Raw genomic sequence first — 17907 nt, 5'->3', positions numbered from 1 at the left:
TGAAGACAGCATCTTTGAGCCTGTGTGTCTGTGGACCAGAGCTCGAGTCAAATAGGATGTCCTGCCCCTATGGGAACAGCTGCCTCCGAAGCCAGGGCCCCCAGCCGAGGTGGTTCTGTTCTTCCTCAAGCTTCTCAGGCTGATGCCGAGAGAAACAGCTGGAGACTTCCCCGGAGCAGTGGCACCCATACTTCGGGGGACTTTTTTTTTTTCATCTTGAGGGATGGACCAGTTTCCATCTTTAAATTTTGTAATGTAACGGTAGTTGAAAAGCAAACTTTGACTACTACCTGTACCATTATTACTTAAGAGAATATGTTTTAACACTAAGTACTGAAACCCTACCACTCAGAATGAATACTGTCCTGTGCAAGAGAGGTCATTGCCAACCTGTCAGTGACTATGCATAGTTATTTTCGTTTTCCAGTTGGCCAGAGTACAGCTTTATGATGAACTATCGTCTGGAAATCATTGCTTTACAATAGCTTAGATGGAATTATTTTGAACTTTTGGAATTAGAATCCTTGAGTTCAGAATTTGCTCCCACAATTTGATTAGTTGAGTGGCCTTGAGTGAATCACTTAGCTCCTCTGAGCTTTCTTTTGTTCTTTTTAACTTATGGTTCTCAAACCTTTTATGAGAAGCAAACAAAATGTATGTTTAAGGATTTGTTATTTGTATTTGCAAAATAAGAGTAAATAAAGTTCCGATAATTTACTGTAGAGAATTTAGAAGTCCTTTTTTCCAGGTTAAGTGTATTTATTTACTTATTTATTAATTTATGTTAATAGACTTTTTGGAGCAGTTTTAGGTTCACAGAAAAAAATGCAGTGATTTCCCCTCCGCTCCCTTCTCCCACTAATGCACAGCCTCCCCCACTGTTAACATTCCCCACCAGAGTGGTGTGTATTTGTTAACAATTGATGAACCTGCATTGACACATCATTATTTTCCAAAGTCCAGAGGCTACATTAGGGTTCACTCTCTGTGTTGTACATTCTACAGGTTTGGATAAGTATATAATGACATGTATAATGTATCCACCATGATGCTATCATACAGAGTACATTCAGTGCCGTAAAAATCCTCTGTGCTCTGCCTATTCATTCCTCCTTCCCCCAACCCTTGGCAACCACTGATCTTTTTACTGTCTCCATAGTTTTGCCTTTTCGAGAATGCTGTATGTTGGAATTGTGCAGTGTATAGTCTTTTGAGATTGGCTTCTTTCACGTAGTATCATGCATTTAAGTTTCGTCTATCAGTTTTCATGGCTTAATAGCTTGTTTCTTTTTAGCGCTGAATAATATTCCATTGTCTAGAAGTACCACAGCTCATTCATGTGCTGAAGGATTTCTGGGTTGCTTCTAGGTGCCGGCAGTTAGGAATAAAGCTATTGTAAACATCCGTGTGCAAGTTTTTGTGTGGACATATGTTTTGAACTCTTTTGAGTAAATACCAAGGGGCACAATTGCTAGATCATATGGTAAGCGTATGTTTAGTTTTATAAGAAACTACCTAATTGTCTTTTAAAGTGGCTGTTCCATTTCGCATTCCCACCAGCAATGAATGAGAGTTCCTGTTGCTCCACGTCCTCACCAGCATTTGGTGGTGTCAGTGTTCAGAATTTAGGTGATTCTAATAAGTGTGTAGTGGCATCTCGTTGTTGTTTAAATTTATATTTCCTGATAACATATGATGTGGAGCATATTTTCATGTACTTATTTGGAATCTATATCTTCTTTGGTGAAGTGTCTGTTAAGGTCTTAGGGCAATTTTTTAATTGAGTTGTTTGTTTTCTTATTGTTGAGTTCTAAGAGTTCTTTGTATGAAATATACAAAGGTAACAGTTCTTTGTCAGATATGAGTGTCCTTTGCAAATGTTTTCTCTCAGTCTGTGGCTTGTCTTCTCATTCTCTTGACTTGCCTTTTGCAGAGCAGAAGTTTTTTGTTTTGCTTATGAATTGTTCATTTTGTGAATCAATGCTTGAGTTGGGTAAATGCATTCACAAAAAGAGGGAGGAGCTATGTGCTGAGAAGAAAGATCTCAGAGATACATGGTTAATTGAGAAAAGGAAGATATAGTACATGATTCATGGTGTTCTATCATTCCTGAGAAAAGGGAAGTACAAAACAATACCTGTACATACATAAATAGCTGGAAAAATACATAAACTAAGGAGGAACGGGAAGCTTTACACAGTATGCATTTTATAATATAAAATTTTGAACCAAGTGATTACCTGTTTTTTTAAAAAAACAGAAAAATGTAAAGTAAAACCTCTTTACTGATGCGTGTTACTTAGAGGACATGATTACCTTCTTGTTCTGCCTCTCAACAGCTTTTAGAATTTGACTTCTGTTTATCTACAACTTTACCTCCAAAATTTACTTCCCTTCTCTGGTCTGCAAAGCACATTTATAACAGAGCTATATGTGCTGTCACTCCTTTGCTTTTGAAATTATAGTTTCTTTCTTCCAGGAATGGCTTTCCTAATACTCCAATGGTCTTTTTATTTTTCATTTAAAGCCCAGTCCAAAATTACCTTCATGAATTTTTTCTGTGCTTGTATGTCCTCCTACTAATTATACTTAGACATTATATTGAAATTGTGTTTATATTTCTGCCTCCTCTGCTCCATTATAAGCATGAATCTTAAGGGTCCACGTGCTAAATAAAATTAATGAGGGTGCTTTCATATGTCACCTATATAATCATTATAACCTTAAAAGTTTACAACTATTTGTACCTTTTGTGGCCCAACAGTTTTTTCCGGGAATTTACTGAAGAAATAAACAGATATGTAACCAAAAATGACTAGTAAGGATTGTCATTGTGGCCTAATTTATAATAGGAAAAATTATAATTCTAAATGTCTAATAACAAGGGACTACTTAAATATGAATGTGCTCATATGCTCTTAAAAATAATGATGAATACTTAATGTTCACAGCATCTGTGAAAAGCACACTCCAGTTGGCTCCAATCTTGGGATCCCAATTGGTGCAGGGACCGGAAGAACCTCCTCTTGAACAATAATAGTGTTTATGCACTGATTTTCTATGTGTTTTCTGGTTTAGAAATTTTCTGTTTTGTAATAAGAAAATTAAATGTTATTTCTAAAAAACAAGATTTCTAGAGAACAACAAGCCTAAGTTCTGTATAATAAAATCTAACTCAAACGTATCCAAATGTTTTGATTAACAGAATGAACAATTTTCAAAGAATTTAAAGTACGTACAGTAAAGCTACACAGCCTTAAAACGTTGTTAATTGAGAAGGTGTTAGGATTTTATCTCATCTACATCAGGATTAAGTCCCTGATTACTTGTTGACTCTACAGAACATAGGAAAGAATGTAAATTACAGAAGGATAATAACTAATGTTTGAATCCATGTACCAGGCGCTGTTCAGAAACTTAAAATGTATTTAGATATCACATTTTTGCAACAAGACTGTAAGATAGGAACCATTATTACCCCTGTTTTACAGGTTAAGAAACTAAGATTCGGGAGTCAGATAACTTGTTCAGGATCACACAGGGTAGCCAGGATGCCCACTGTTAGAGCGGTGGATACAGGATGTATTGTAATTAGGTGGAGGAGATGCTGTGAGTAAAGACCAAAGGAACTTCATGTCTGGTTTCGGCAGTAGTCTGGGTAACGTGTGTCAGTGTCCCCAACACCTTGTGCAGGGGCTTCTGTCAGCGGAGCTAGAGCCTGGAACCCTGCATTCAGGGAGGTTCTTCGTCACTGGGAGCTGACTGGGTTCTGGAAACCGTGGCTGTTTCACTGGGTTGAATTTAACAATGGTTTCTTGAGGTCTTGTAGATGATGCTCTCCAAGGTCTAAGGGAGAAGTCAAGCAAGGATTGAGGGGGCCTGGAGGAGGAGCCTTCCTTAAATGACGACAATGACAAGAGAAAATTGGGCCCACAATGCTCTGAGACAAGAGGGTCTGGTTAAAGGGAAGGATGATACCTGGAAGTGGGGAACCAGCTTCCAAGGGAGCAGCTCCTCCGTTTGGGAGACTTCCCACCTGCACTTTAGACAGTTACGTTACCATGAGACATCTGGACCCCAGGAGGCCCTGAGCCGGCTCCGGGAGCTCTGCCGCCGGTGGCTGAGGCCAGAAGCTCGCACCAAGGCCCAGATGCTGGAGCTGCTGGTGCTGGAGCAGTTCCTGAGCATCCTGCCTGCGGAGATTCGGACCTGGGTGCAGATCCATCGCCCCGGGAGTGGTGAGGAGGCCGTGGCCCTGGTAGAGGAGCTGCAGAGAGACCTCGACGGACCAGCACTAAAAGTGAGAAGGGGGCAACTGGAAGAGTTTGGGAGGAAAGAGAACTGAGGCAGGGCAGGCTGGGCTGGAGGGTGATCCTGTGATTTTCATTAACAGTTAATAGCACCTTAGCAACTCTAATGCTATTTGAAACAGGTTCATGAGCCATTCAGACCACAGAATATGTTCACAGGGAAATGAATTTATGGTTGGGATCTTGGGCCCAGTTCAGAATCGGCACAAAAATATTGACTGCCCTTTGTCCCCTGGGTGATGCTTGCTAGTGCTGAGGTTGGTTCAGACCCTGAAGAACGTAATGTTTCTCAGTGTTCCCCTAAACAGAAGCATATGTGTTGTTTGTATAAGTCTGTTTGGCGTGATGACGTAAGCCTGAAGTGTAAAAGGCAGTGACAGCAAGAATGAAATTTTCTAGATCTGGCAAGACCTTCCCATGTGTGCCCCTACTTGGTTCTGTGAATCAAGAGATTGGGTTTTTGCTTTTGATAAGATTTTATATGCTATTAAATTGGGATCTTAATATAGTTTTTAGCATGTGTGAGATCTGTGTCAATCAGTGGAGCACTAGAAACATTTCTCTTACTGGAAGTCTGAAACATAACTTAAACTTGGGAGTGGCACCAACGGGGGGCGTGTCGTTTTAATCATAAAAGTGAAGAATTGTAGAGCTATATATTTCATTACAAATCACTAATCCATCCTCTTATTTGAGAGAGAAGAGAACGGAGGCAGGAAAGGGTTCTCTGGATTGCCTTAGGTCAGATATCTACTTAGCAGCAAAACCGTGTCTAGACTCTGAACTCTAGTGTTCCTTCTGTTGGAACAGGGCGGGATAAGTAAAGGGGCAAATAAGTAGAAGAGCATATTGAATCCTAGGTCTCATCTAGAGTAGGGCTGAACCTAAAACGCATGCTCTTAATTATTGCTTGTTACTTCCATTCCCTCCTTAACCCACACCCAGGTCTGGCTTGTTTCCACCGCTCTGTTCAGTCTCCTCTGGGAGAGGTCGCCAGTGCCATGAGTGGGGCTAGAGGGCAGCTCCATTGTTCTCAAGGCAGAGTTTTACTGCTGTTTTGATGCTCCACGCTGGAGGTGGGTCTCTCTGATCTCACAGTTGTAGCTTATGGGCAGAAAGAGGTCCACGGTGGTTAGGCGAGTCCGTTTTCTGGAGGTACAAGAAGAGTCCCCTTATTCTGTTTTGCTTGTTCCCAGGTTCCAGTCATTGTCCAGGACACTCTCCAGGAGGAGCTGAGCACGCCAGGAACAGCCCTTCCTCAGGCACCCACTGGGAGCCACATCCCAGCGGAAATGTGCCCCAGTCCTCTTTCTGACCCGGTGGTGGTCAGCCTCCACGACCCTCCGCATGGTACTTGTTCAGTGGCCCTGGCTGTGGGCTTCCTTTCTTTTTGGACCCGTGCTGTGGCTCGTCCCCCTACTCCCAGATAGTCGCTTCCTTTCCTGCCCTCTCCATGAATTCCTTATGGTACCAAGCCCTTCCTGTTGTTCCCCCTTTTCTCCTTTCCTGGGTCCCTTGACTCTTTATCCATTCTTATTAATGCTCTTTGTGTTAGTCCTGCCCTGCACAGGGGGGTCACTCATAAAAGGTCTGTAGGTCATTTTATAGCCATCATTGCCTAGTCACGAGAGTTTTGGGTCTTTCTGAGTTCCTTGTTTGTACAAGGTACTGGACATGGAGTAGTGGGCAGGAACAGCAGAAATCTCACATGCAGCTTTTCCTCCTTCCTCAGGTTCTCCTGCCCCTGAAGCTTCTGCCCTTTCCCAGGAAGAGAACCCAAGAAATCAATTAATGGCACTCATGCACCTGACAGCCCAGCCCCAGGTGAGGTTTGCATCATTTTTCCTTCCTAAGGCCCTACCTGTACCACCTAGTTGTGGCTGAAGTGCTAGTGCTTGGGTGTCCAGCTGGTTCCTGTCTCAAAATCAAGGTCCATGCTATTAGAAGGCAGACTCTACATGGGGTCTCCTTATATCTCCCTGATATGCCTTGCCCACCTCATGGTCTCACCATGTTTCCTTTCCCCGGAAGTGGAAGGGACCTTTCAGTAGGGGAGCCCCTGGGCGTGGATACTCTCACACGTACCTGTTATTCCAGGAGTTGGTGATGTTTGAGGAGGTATCAGTATGCTTCACTTCAGAGGAATGGGCATGTCTGGGCCCAATTCAGAGGGCCTTGTACTGGGATGTGATGCTGGAGAATTATGGAAATGTGACCTCCTTAGGTAAGGACCCTTTCTTCCCATAATTCTGACCTTTATTTCATCAGCCTTTGTTTCTTTTCTGATTATGAAAGTAATATACACTTATTTTGGAAAACAATATTAGAAAGAAGGAGAAAAACTTCCTTATATCCACTATTTGTAGACAACTACTATCAACTTTTTGATATATTACCTTTCTGTTTTTTTCCTGTGTATTTGAGGTCTTTTTCACATTGTTTTAAGCATGTGTTTGTACGAGTGTGCGTGTATATAGTTTTATAGCTTGCCTTCCTTGTGTTCTCCTCTCGTATTATTACAAATTCTTTGCAAAGATTATATATATTGGTTTGGTTACCTAATTTGTGCCATAATTCACAGTTAGCTATTTCCTTATTTTAAATAGCTGCTATAATAATCATCTATCTCTATGCCTTAGACCTTTCTTTATTTCTCATTATTTTTTTTGAAGTAGATTTAGTAGGCCTGAGAGTTTGAATTGTTTTAAGGCTCTTGCTTTGTACTGCCAAGTGGCTTTCCCTAGTGATCTCTGTCCCCCCGCTCTTACCCTTGGTACAGAAGAAAGCTCTTTTTGCTCTGTCTTCATTGGTACTGAGGAATCCCATTTTTTTCAATTGTTGCTAACATAATTTTTAAAGTTATATCTATTTAATCCTAATTTGATTTCTTTGACTAATAATAAAGTAAGTATTTAAAAAAATTTACTAGAATTTATTTGTGCTTCCAACAAACATTAAACACCTATCATGTGGTGGCAGCTGTGGGAATGATGTGATCCTGTCATTAAGTAGTTTACCATGGTTTGGGAGATAGACATAGAATAAATAAGTCAGAGTGAAATAATTGGTATGAGAATGGCATAAGCTTCTTGAGATGGAGATGGAGAGGACAAAGCAACCAGTTCCATCCTGGGGATTAGGAAAGGCCATAAAGAAGGTAGCTGTGTGCTGGACCTTAAAGAAAAAAAGTAGGATTTTGTTTGGAGAAATAGATATTAAAAACTGAGGAATCAGCTAATGGACTGATGTATTTGGACAGAAATACAGATTTATAGTATCAGTTTAAATGGCTGTATAGTTTTCCATTGTCTGTATATCATGCTTTACATTGACAGCTTTATGATATTGAATTTCTCTTCAAGAACATTACATGCCATTCCATTTGTTTAGTACCACCTTTGTATGTTTCAAGCCTGTTTTAAGATTACATTCATCTAGATCTTTTATATTTCTGGTTATATTGATTCTTTGGAATTGGAATGTTTTCTGATTGATTGTTTGCATATATGAAAATATTTTTGTATGTTAATTTTGTACCCAGCAACATTAATAAATTATTTTATTGTCAATAGTAATTTATACTGTATATTTTTATTTTTGAGAATGTATCTTTTAGTATCCTAGCTATGGTGATGGTGAGTCAAACATTCTGTAGATTTTATATTTTGATATGTATTACCAAACTGCTTTCTCTCAGTGATGGACCAATTTATACTCCCATTAAAAGAGCACAAAACATAAAAATAAATAAAAATAAATAAAAAACCAAAAAATAGGAGGAAAAAACACACAAAAAGAACAAAAACAAACAAAAATGGAAAAATAAATAAAGAACATAAGAGGGCCCATTTCCCCTGTAGATGCTTATGATTTGGTCAATGTAAAATCTTTGCTAGTAGATGAAGAATACTACCTTTTGTTTCTTTTTCATTTCTTTGATGAATTGTGTGGTTGAAATCTTCACATATTTATTGGTCATTTTACTCTTATTCATATCTTTCCTATGTATTTCTTTATTTTTAGAACCTCTAATCTTTTATCAAATGTTGCATGTTTTCTTGTTTATTTGCCATTCAATGTTATCTATGAATTGTTCTCTTTTTAAGCCTTGGAAAATCTTTTATGTAGTCCCACTTAGCAGTATTTTTCTTTATGATCTCCTTTTCTATGAAATTATATTTTAAAAAATCGCCTGTATTTTCTTTAAATACTTTTATTGTTTCATATTTGCATTTAAGCTTTAATCTATCTAAAGTTTATTTTGATATACAGAATGCTGTAGGAATCCAGTTTGTTTGCTTGTTTTTCAATCCAAGTGGCTTTTAGAAGTTCAGTGCTATTTGCTCAATAATCCACTTTTATAAGAATTTAAAAATATGATTAATTTTATGAAAAACACTCGCCATGGATACATACCTTATGATGTAAGCCAAAATAATTCCACATGGCTGTCAGAGTTAAACTTTTAAAAAAAGAAAATGGAATTGTTTATTCATTCTTTTGAGGGAAAAAGAAGTTTGAATCCACTTTAATAAGATAGGCTCTACTTGCAATGTTGTTGGGGCTTTGGGCAAGCAGATATCCAGGTATTTACACCCTTTGACCTAGTAATTCATAGTACATCTCTTAAGGAAAGGTTCAGAAAGAGGGGAAATAAATAATATGTCTAAAGATAGTCCTAGCAGAGTATTTATAATGGTTAAAAGTTGGGCACAACCAATTCTCCAAGATAGAGAAAGTGCTAAGCAGACCATGGACCTGGGGATATGCTATGACAGTTGTCAAATAAGACAACTTTGCCTTCCATATCTATGCACTGATAAACTGGTAGAAAAGCAGGCTCCCAGATAGCTTGTATACACTTCTTCAATATGTGAAAGACTTGTATATTTTCATTTAAGAGATTGAAATAGAATTTTGCCTAAAAGTACATTCAAGTTGGAGGGATAGACATTTACACTAGTAAATACAATACAGTATTTATTTGCCCACCATCCTTTGTGGGACTCGAGGAATTGAACTGGCAACCTGTGGTTGAGAGCCCACTGGCCCATGTGGGAATCGAACCGGCAGCCTTCGGAGTTAGGAGCATGGAGCTCTAACCACCTGAGCCACCGGGCTGGCCCCTGGTGACTTTTTTTAACAACAGCTTTATTGAGATACAATTCACATACCATACAATTCACCCATTTAAAGGCAACTGTTTATTAGTTGTTAGTATATTCATAGAGTAACCATCACCACACACAATTTTAGAACATTTTCATCACCCCAAAAAGAAAGCTGTACCCTTTAGCAGTCATCCGCATTTCACACAGCTCCACTCACCAACCTAACCCTAAGCAACTATTAATCTGCTTTCTGTCTCTAGATTTCCCTGTTCTGGACAGTTCATATAAATGGAATTATATAATATATGGTCTTTTGTGACTGAATTCTTTTACCTAGCACAAAGATTCCTCCATGTTGTAGCATATATTAATATTTCATTCCTTTTTATGGGCACATAATATTCCTTTGTATGGATGTGTCACATTTTATTGACCCATTTATTAGTTGATGGATATTTAGTTTTTTTCCACCTTTGGGCTATTATGAATAATGCTGCTGTGAACATTTGTATACAAGTTTTTGGTTGGACATATGTTTTTATTTCTCTCGGATGTATATCTAGGAGTGGACTTGCTGGGTTATATGGTAACTCTTATGTTTAAGTGTTTTTGGTACTGACAGACTGTTTTCCAAAGTTGCTGCCCCATTATACACTCTCACAACAGTGTATATGGTTTCCGATTTCTCTAAATCTTCGCCAACACTTGTTATTATCTGTCTTTCTGATTATAGACATGCTAGTGGGTCTGAAATATCTTATTGTGGTTTTGATTTGCATTTCCCTGACGGCTAATGATGTTAAGCAACTTTTCATGTGCTTATTGGCTATTTATATGTCTTTGAAGGAATGCCTATTCAGATTCTTTGCCTATTTTTTTTAAGGGGAACAGGACTTTATTGGGGAACAGTGTGTACTTCCAGGACTTTTTTCCAAGAAAAGTTGTTGTCCTTTCAGTCTTAGTTGTGGAGGGTGCCGTTCAGCTTCAAGTTGTTGTCCTTTCAGTCTTAGTTGTGTTGGGCGCAGCTCAGCTCCAAGTCCAGTTGCCGTTTTCTAGTTGCAGGGGGCACAGCCCACCATCCCTTAGCGGGAGTCGAGCCGGCAACCTTGTGGTTGAGAGGACACGCTCCAACCAACTGAGCCATCCGGGAGTTCAGCGGCAGCTCAGCTCAAGGTGCCGTGTTCAATCTAAGTTGCAGGGGGCGGAGCCCACCATCCCTTTCGGGACTCGAGGAGTTGAACCGGCAACCTTGTGGTTGAGAGCCCACTGGCCCATGTGGGAATTGAACTGGCAGCCTTCGGAGTTAGGAGCATGGAGCTCTAACCGCCTGAGCCATCGGGCCGGCCCCTACTGACATACTTTTCATTTATTAGATAGTTTGCAATTTTTCTCACATTCAGATGGTGATAGCAAGCCTCCAAAACATTTTCCAAAAAATAAATTATTTCACATTTTAAAATATTTTAGAATATGAGGATAGAAACAGACCTTGGAGTTTAACTAGTAAAGCCTTATCATTTTTAAGATGTTTTCATGTTTTTCAATCTCTGTATTTTTTGTTTTTATTCTATATTTCTTCTCTTACCTTTCAGGTCTAATTAGTGATGGAATCACCCAGACCTGATGTTTTTGTGAAATGAATTTAAAAATTTCCGCTTCTCAGTTTTTAAAAGAAATAGTGGGAGTTATAGATAAATTCTAAGCATTAAGTTGCTTTTTAATGGATTTTTTCCTGTAGGTTAATGCTTTCAAGTAATTAAAAAGTGTTTATATACTTGACTCTTCAAAATTAAATAGTGCCTTTCTGAATCTTTAGGCTCCTTTTCTTTCTTTTAGAGTTCCCTTCTTCCTAGCATGAATAAAATAAAAAGACAGTTCTTTATACGCCAAATGATTCTTCCTGTTCCATCCAACTTCCTGAGCCGCAGGTCTGAACCACATATATATTCATAAAATCCTGTGTTCTCTTTCTCCTTCTTCCTTGCATCTATTTTTCAACATTATTTATATATTTCCATCTGCTCCCTGAAGACAAAGAGCTTACAAGTGTCTCATAGTGAGTCTGTATTAATCCATTTACAACATCCCATCAGTGTAGCATTTTAGTTTGTACCTTCATTTAATGAAAAGTTTCTTCTTTTTGTATGCATATAAAAAGTGTATCCTTCTAGCTTGTTTTAAAGTCGGTTGAAGATCTTGTTCTCACTAACACGGGGACTTGGTAACATTTGCATTTTTAATTCCTTTTACCAGAATGGGAGACCATGACTGAGAATGTGGAGGTGACATCAAAGTCAAGCATATCTCAAAGAGCAGATTCTCAGAAAGCAACATCAAAAAGACTTCAAGGAGGTATTCCCCAGGACCTTGATTTTGAGAAAGAGTGTGAGTGGCAAGTTTTGGCAAGTCAGTGGGGAAATGAAACAAGGGAAAGAGATGCACTGAAGAAAGTTTCCCTCCATGAACGAGACAAGAAGAAAAGAACGCCACCAGAAAAACGAAACCAAAAGGCGAAGGAAGTTGGAGAATGCTTGCCTTTAGGTTCAGCTCTTTCTGAAAATTTAATGGGTACTGAAGGAAAGAAGTTTTATAAATGTGATGTATGTTGTAAACATTTCAATAAAATCTCCCATCTTATAAACCATCGGAGAATCCACACCGGTGAGAAACCTCATAAATGTAAGGAGTGTGGAAAAGGCTTTATTCAGCGCTCAAGCCTTCTAATGCATTTACGGAATCATTCTGGGGAGAAACCATATAAATGTAATGAATGCGGGAAAGCCTTTTCTCAAAGTGCTTACCTTCTAAACCATCAGAGAATCCACACTGGGGAGAAACCTTATAAATGTAAGGAGTGTGGAAAGGGCTTCTATAGGCACTCAGGCCTTATTATACATCTGAGGCGCCACTCTGGGGAGAGACCTTATAAATGTAATGAGTGTGGGAAAGTTTTCTCTCAGAATGCTTACCTCATTGACCATCAGAGGCTCCACAAAGGAGAAGAACCTTATAAATGTAACAAGTGTCAGAAAGCTTTCATCCTGAAGAAGAGCCTTATTCTGCACCAGAGAATCCACTCTGGGGAAAAACCCTATAAATGTGATGAATGTGGAAAAACCTTTGCTCAGACCACTTACCTTGCTGACCACCAGCGACTCCACAGTTCAGAGAACCCATACAAATGTAAAGAATGTGGAAAAGTTTTCATTCGAAGCAAAAGCCTCCTGTTACACCAGAGAGTACATACAGAAAAGAAGACCTTTGGTTGTAAAAAATGTGGGAAAATTTTCAATTGTAAGTCCAACCTCATTGACCATAAGAGGATGCATAGCAGAGAGAAGCCTTATAAATGTACTGAATGTGGGAAAGCCTTCACTCAGAGTGCTTACCTTTTTGACCATCAGAGACTCCACAATGGGGAAAAGCCCTATGAATGTAATGAGTGTGGGAAAGTTTTCATTCTGAAGAAAAGCCTCATTTTACATCAGAGGTTCCACACTGGAGAGAATCTCTATGAATGTAAAGATTGTGGCAAAGTCTTTGGCTCGAACAGAAACCTCATTGACCATGAGAGACTCCACAATGGGGAAAAGCCCTATGAATGCCGTGAGTGTGGGAAAACTTTCATTATGAGCAAGAGTTTCATGGTCCATCAGAAACTTCACACACAGGAGAAAGCCTACAAATGTGAGGATTGTGGGAAGGCTTTCAGTTATAATTCAAGCCTGCTGGTACATCGGAGAATCCATACTGGGGAAAAGCCCTTTGAATGCGGCGAGTGTGGAAGAGCTTTCAGTTCTAATAGAAACCTCATTGAACATAAGAGAATCCACAGTGGCGAGAAACCCTATGAATGTAATGAGTGTGGTAAATGCTTCATTCTGAAGAAAAGCCTCATTGGACATCAGAGGATTCACACAAGGGAAAAATCTTATAAATGCAGTGACTGTGGGAAAGTCTTCAGTTATCGCTCAAACCTTGTAGCCCATCAGAGAATCCACACTGGCGAGAAGCCCTATGCATGTAACGAGTGTGGGAAAGGCTTTACTTATAACAGAAACCTTATTGAACATCAAAGGATTCACAGTGGGGAAAAAACTTACGAATGTCATATTTGTAGAAAAGTCCTTACCTCCAGTAGAAATCTTATGGTACATCAGAGAATCCACACTGGAGAGAAACCCTATAAATGTAATGAGTGTGGAAAAGACTTTAGTCAGAATAAAAATCTTGTTGTACATCAGAGAATGCACACTGGGGAAAAACCATACGAGTGTGAGAAATGTAGAAAATCTTTTACTTCTAAGAGGAATTTAGTTGGCCACCAGAGAATCCACACAGGGGAGAAGCCATATGGGTGTAATGATTGTAGTAAAGTTTTTAGACAAAGAAAAAACCTTACTGTACATCAGAAAATTCATACAGATGAAAAACTCTGTGAATATGATGAGTCTGAAAAGGAATTCTCTCAGACTTCAAACCTTCATCTTCAACAAAAAATCCATACCCTAGAGGAATTCTCTTGGCTTCAAAATGCCAATGAGCCCAAGATACAGATTCAGAAAATCTAGTGTCATATGTGAAATTGGAATCAAATTCCTGCTTAATTAAGTAATTGTTGGAGAAATAGCAATATGTGGTTCTTATAAGGAAAAAAAGTCTTGATTGCCCCTTTTATAGACAAGTGAGTTGAATGTGGGAGACAGTTAATCTAGACTTTCAAGACGACAAAAACAAACCTAATTCTAGTTAAAGGAAGCTCTGTTTCAGACCATTTGTTCTGATCTAGAAAGAGACTTTGGAGCAATTGAGGACTCTAAAGAAACTGGGTTTATGTCTTATAAGATGTAATGATGTAGTTGTAAGCAGTAGAAAAAAACATTTTTGTTAAAAAGTGGGAGTTGTTTCTAAAAGTGTGTATATTGTACACTTTAAAGCTAGCATCGCTGCTGCAGAAAGTATATAGACAGAAAGATTGAGACATGTCAGACATGGTGTTGGGTGGGCAAGAAGCTGCTGTCTGAGGACCACTTAAGAAGAGCTTGGACTTGGACCTGGAATCAGAAGACCTAGGTTGTGATCCTGGCTCTTTCTCTTACTAGCTATGTGATGTCATTAAATCAGCCTCTGAGCCTTGGTATCTCTGTCAGTCAAATGTTGACCTAATGCCTACCTCACAGGATTGTTATGAGGATTAAATGAAAGGATCTTTGTGAAAGTACTTTATGAAATAATTTAGTTGTCAATAAAGTCGGATAAAAGAGGTATAGTTAAAATCTAGAACATGGTATAATGTAATGTCTGTTCATAAAGTCAGTATTAGGAATCTGTGAACCTCAAAAGGTATTCATTTGTATAGTAAGAGGAAGGCTGGTGTATAGCTAACTTTGGAATTTAGCACTCTAAGAAGACTTTTTTCAAAATATAGCTTTAAAAATGTTTAAGGGAGTTAATAGATAACATGCCTATTTTGTTTGTATGTAAAAATATTGGCTTATTATGGAAAATAATATGCCCAGCTTTTAACACTGATACATGGAAACCAATTTATCAACTTCAAATTTAAAACCCAGTGGGTGTAGAGTGTCAAAATGGAGGGACAGTCCTATGTGGTTTTCCTTGTTCATAGGGAAAAGTCCTTACCCCAACCCTTGAAATGAATATCCCTGCCACTGTCATTCTCAGTTCTAATTAACATTGCTTCATTGCTGACATGCGATAGCTTGTTACTTCAAAAAACATTCTGTTCCAGCACTCAACCTACTACATAAATTTTTCACACAGAGCCAAGCCCTACAAGCTCTGATTAAACCAATTCAGTATCCACCTCTGGGCATTATTCACTCTGAACCATTAATTCAGTGTGTGCCCTTTTGTACATTTGTAAATTTAATTCATCCTATATTCTTGAGTTGATAATTTCATGTTGTAATTCTCAAAACTCCAATTCTGCAGCTAGATTATAAATACCTTAATGTCAGGATTGTGTTTTCTAACAGTGGAAGTATCAAAGTGTTACGTTGATTATAATAAATATTATTAATTCAACCCCAGAGTTCCTTGGGGGCTGGTTCCTCGTTAGAATAAAAGGTACCCAAGAGTGAAAAATGGAAGGGGCCCAAGGTTAAAAGTGTTAGGACCTGGGTATGAGTCAGGTGCTACAACGTTCCTTGGACAAAGGCCTTCATTTCTTGGAGCCTTGATTTCCTCGTCTATTAAACAGGAGGAAGAATATCTACCTCACAGAGTTCTTATGAGGTAATGAGTGTGAAAATGCTTTATATCCATGCTGAAGAATCACTCCCAATTATATAATAATTACAAAGGGAAATATGTACTTTAACAAGCTGAAAGCTAGCATTTACCTCTTAACCAATTAAAATGTAACATAACTAAGACTGAGAAACCCATATAATGTGCCTCCTCATGATGCAGTAAACCAAAAGCATAACTGAATTTATCAAGCTTCTTGGGCCTGTTTGCCAGTTTACAGGAAATACAGGAGGCACAAGAACAAGACAAATTAACACCATGAGAAGCAAATTCAGAACGTGAGATGTTGTATAAGAAAACTCTACCGAATTCTTCAAAAAGATTATGATGAAGAAGGGAGGGGTGATAATCGTTGAAGCTGGATGAGTTGAGAGTTCATTGTAGTGTTACCTGCTTTTGTGCATGTATGAAGTTTTTCATAGTGAAAGGTATAAAATATAGGTGAGGTTGTTTTTAAAGGTTACTAAAGAGCCATACATAAGATAGTAAGCCAGGAATAGATTCACACAAATGCCCAAATGATTTTTGACAAAGGTGCAAAAGCAATTCAGTAGAGGAGGGATAGCCTTTTAAGAAAATGCTGCTGGAGCAAGTGGCTGGCCATAGGCAAAAAAAAATAAATTTTGGAAACTTAAGACTCAGCAAAGAACTTACACTTATATCAAAAGCATGCTCCATACAAGGAAAAAATGGTAACTTGGACCTCATCAAAATAATTTGCTCTTCAAAAGACTCCTTAACAGGATGAAAAAGACATGACAGACTGGGAGAAAATATTTACAAATCGTGTATCCAATACAGGATTTGTATCTAGATTATATAAAGAATTCTCAAAACTCATCAATAAATAGGTCTAATTAGAAAATGGCCAAAAGACACAAACAGACATTTCACCAAAGTATAGACAGCAAATAAGCAAATAAAAAGATGTTCAACATCATTATCCATTAGGGAAATGCAAGTTTCCTATCAGAATACTTTAAAACAAACGCAAACAAACTTTTAACACCAAATACTGGCAAGAATGTGGAGAAACTGGATTTCATGTTGCAATGTTAAGTGGCACAGCCATTCTGGAAAATGTTTGGCAGTTTCTTCTAAATTCCAGTATTTGCACTCCTGAGCATTTATCCCGGAAATGAAAATATATGTTAACATGAAAACCTGTACATGACTATTCGTAGCAGTTTATTCATAATCAAAACGCAAATACCCTTCAGCAGGTGGTTAAAACAAACTGGTATATCTATACGATGGAATGCTTATTACTTTGCAATAAAATGGAATGATCTATTGATACCTGCAGTGACTCAATGTTGAGTGAAAAAAATCCAATCTCAAAAGGTCATATACTATATGATTCCATTTATATAATGTTTAATGTTCTGAAATGTCAAAACTATAGACATGAGAAACACATTAGCGGTTGCCAGAGGTCGGGGATGGTGGGAGGGAGCAGGGGAACAGGGAGGGGTAGCACTAGGGAGATGGTGGTGTTGAAACAGTTGTGTATCTTGATTGTGGTGGTTACACAAATCTACACGTGATAAAGGATAGCACACACACATTGTACCAATGTTGATTTCCTGATTTTTATATTAAACTATAGTTATGTCAGGTGTACCTGTTGGGGGAAATTACGTGAAGGGTATTATCTTTTCAACTTCCTGTGAACCTATAAATTCAAAATGAAAAGTGGAAAAAAAAAAAAAAAAAGACTAAAGAGCCATAACCAGATGCAGTTGTGTGAAACTGATTTGGAAAAAAAAAATTATGAAATATATATTTTAGGACAGTTGGGAAAATTTGAATATGACTGGATATTAGGTGATATAGGGGAATTATTGTTCATTTTCTTACCTGTAATTATGGTGTTAGTTTGGAGAACATTCTTATTAAATAATAAATATTGAAGTATTTGGAATGAAGAGGTTTGATGTTTACAACTTTCAAGAAAAAAGTGTTTTTCAGTATGTATAGTAAAGGCAAACGTAGGAAAGTGTTGATTGTTGAGTCCAGATAGAGGATACAGGTATTCCTTGTACCTTTCAGACTTTTCTGTACCGTTTGATATTTTCAAAATAAAACGTTTGGAGCAAAACGAACAGGGCTTCCTGCAGATTCATGCATTGTAGCTTCAGTCTCCCGTTGCGCGCCTCGCTTAGTTGCCCCGGCCCAGCTTGGGAATGCTCCGCTCCCCGAGGCTCAGGGCC

At 38.4% G+C, this 17907-nt stretch overlaps 1 protein-coding gene across 6 annotated transcripts in view; it reads left to right on the top strand.

The window, feature by feature from the left end:
* ZNF197 (zinc finger protein 197) overlaps positions 1–17799 on the top strand; it is a 24222-nt gene extending 6423 nt beyond the window's left edge. For 2 of the 6 annotated variants that reach the window (XM_088798215.1, XM_088798214.1), the window contains exons 2-6: positions 3821–4300; positions 5507–5660; positions 6043–6134; positions 6408–6534; positions 11675–17799. In XM_088798215.1, coding sequence (XP_088654341.1) covers positions 3902–4300; positions 5507–5660; positions 6043–6134; positions 6408–6534; positions 11675–13992 — 3090 coding nt within the window. In that variant the 5' untranslated portion in view covers positions 3821–3901 and the 3' untranslated portion in view covers positions 13993–17799. Of the gene's footprint in view, positions 1–48; positions 5661–6042; positions 6135–6407; positions 6535–11674 lie in introns of those variants that run through there. The other 4 variants (XM_088798213.1, XM_019724084.3, XM_088798216.1 and 1 more) reach the window with 4 other exon arrangements.
* The last annotated feature ends 108 nt before the right edge of the window (positions 17800–17907 follow it).

This window comes from Rhinolophus sinicus, chromosome 5, assembly GCF_057876585.1.
Source record: "Rhinolophus sinicus isolate RSI-liver-muscle chromosome 5, RSI-T2T, whole genome shotgun sequence".
Lineage (NCBI taxonomy): Eukaryota > Metazoa > Chordata > Mammalia > Chiroptera > Rhinolophidae > Rhinolophus > Rhinolophus sinicus.
The sequence above is the reverse complement of the archived record's forward strand: the minus strand, read 5'-3'. Positions and strand labels throughout refer to the sequence as shown.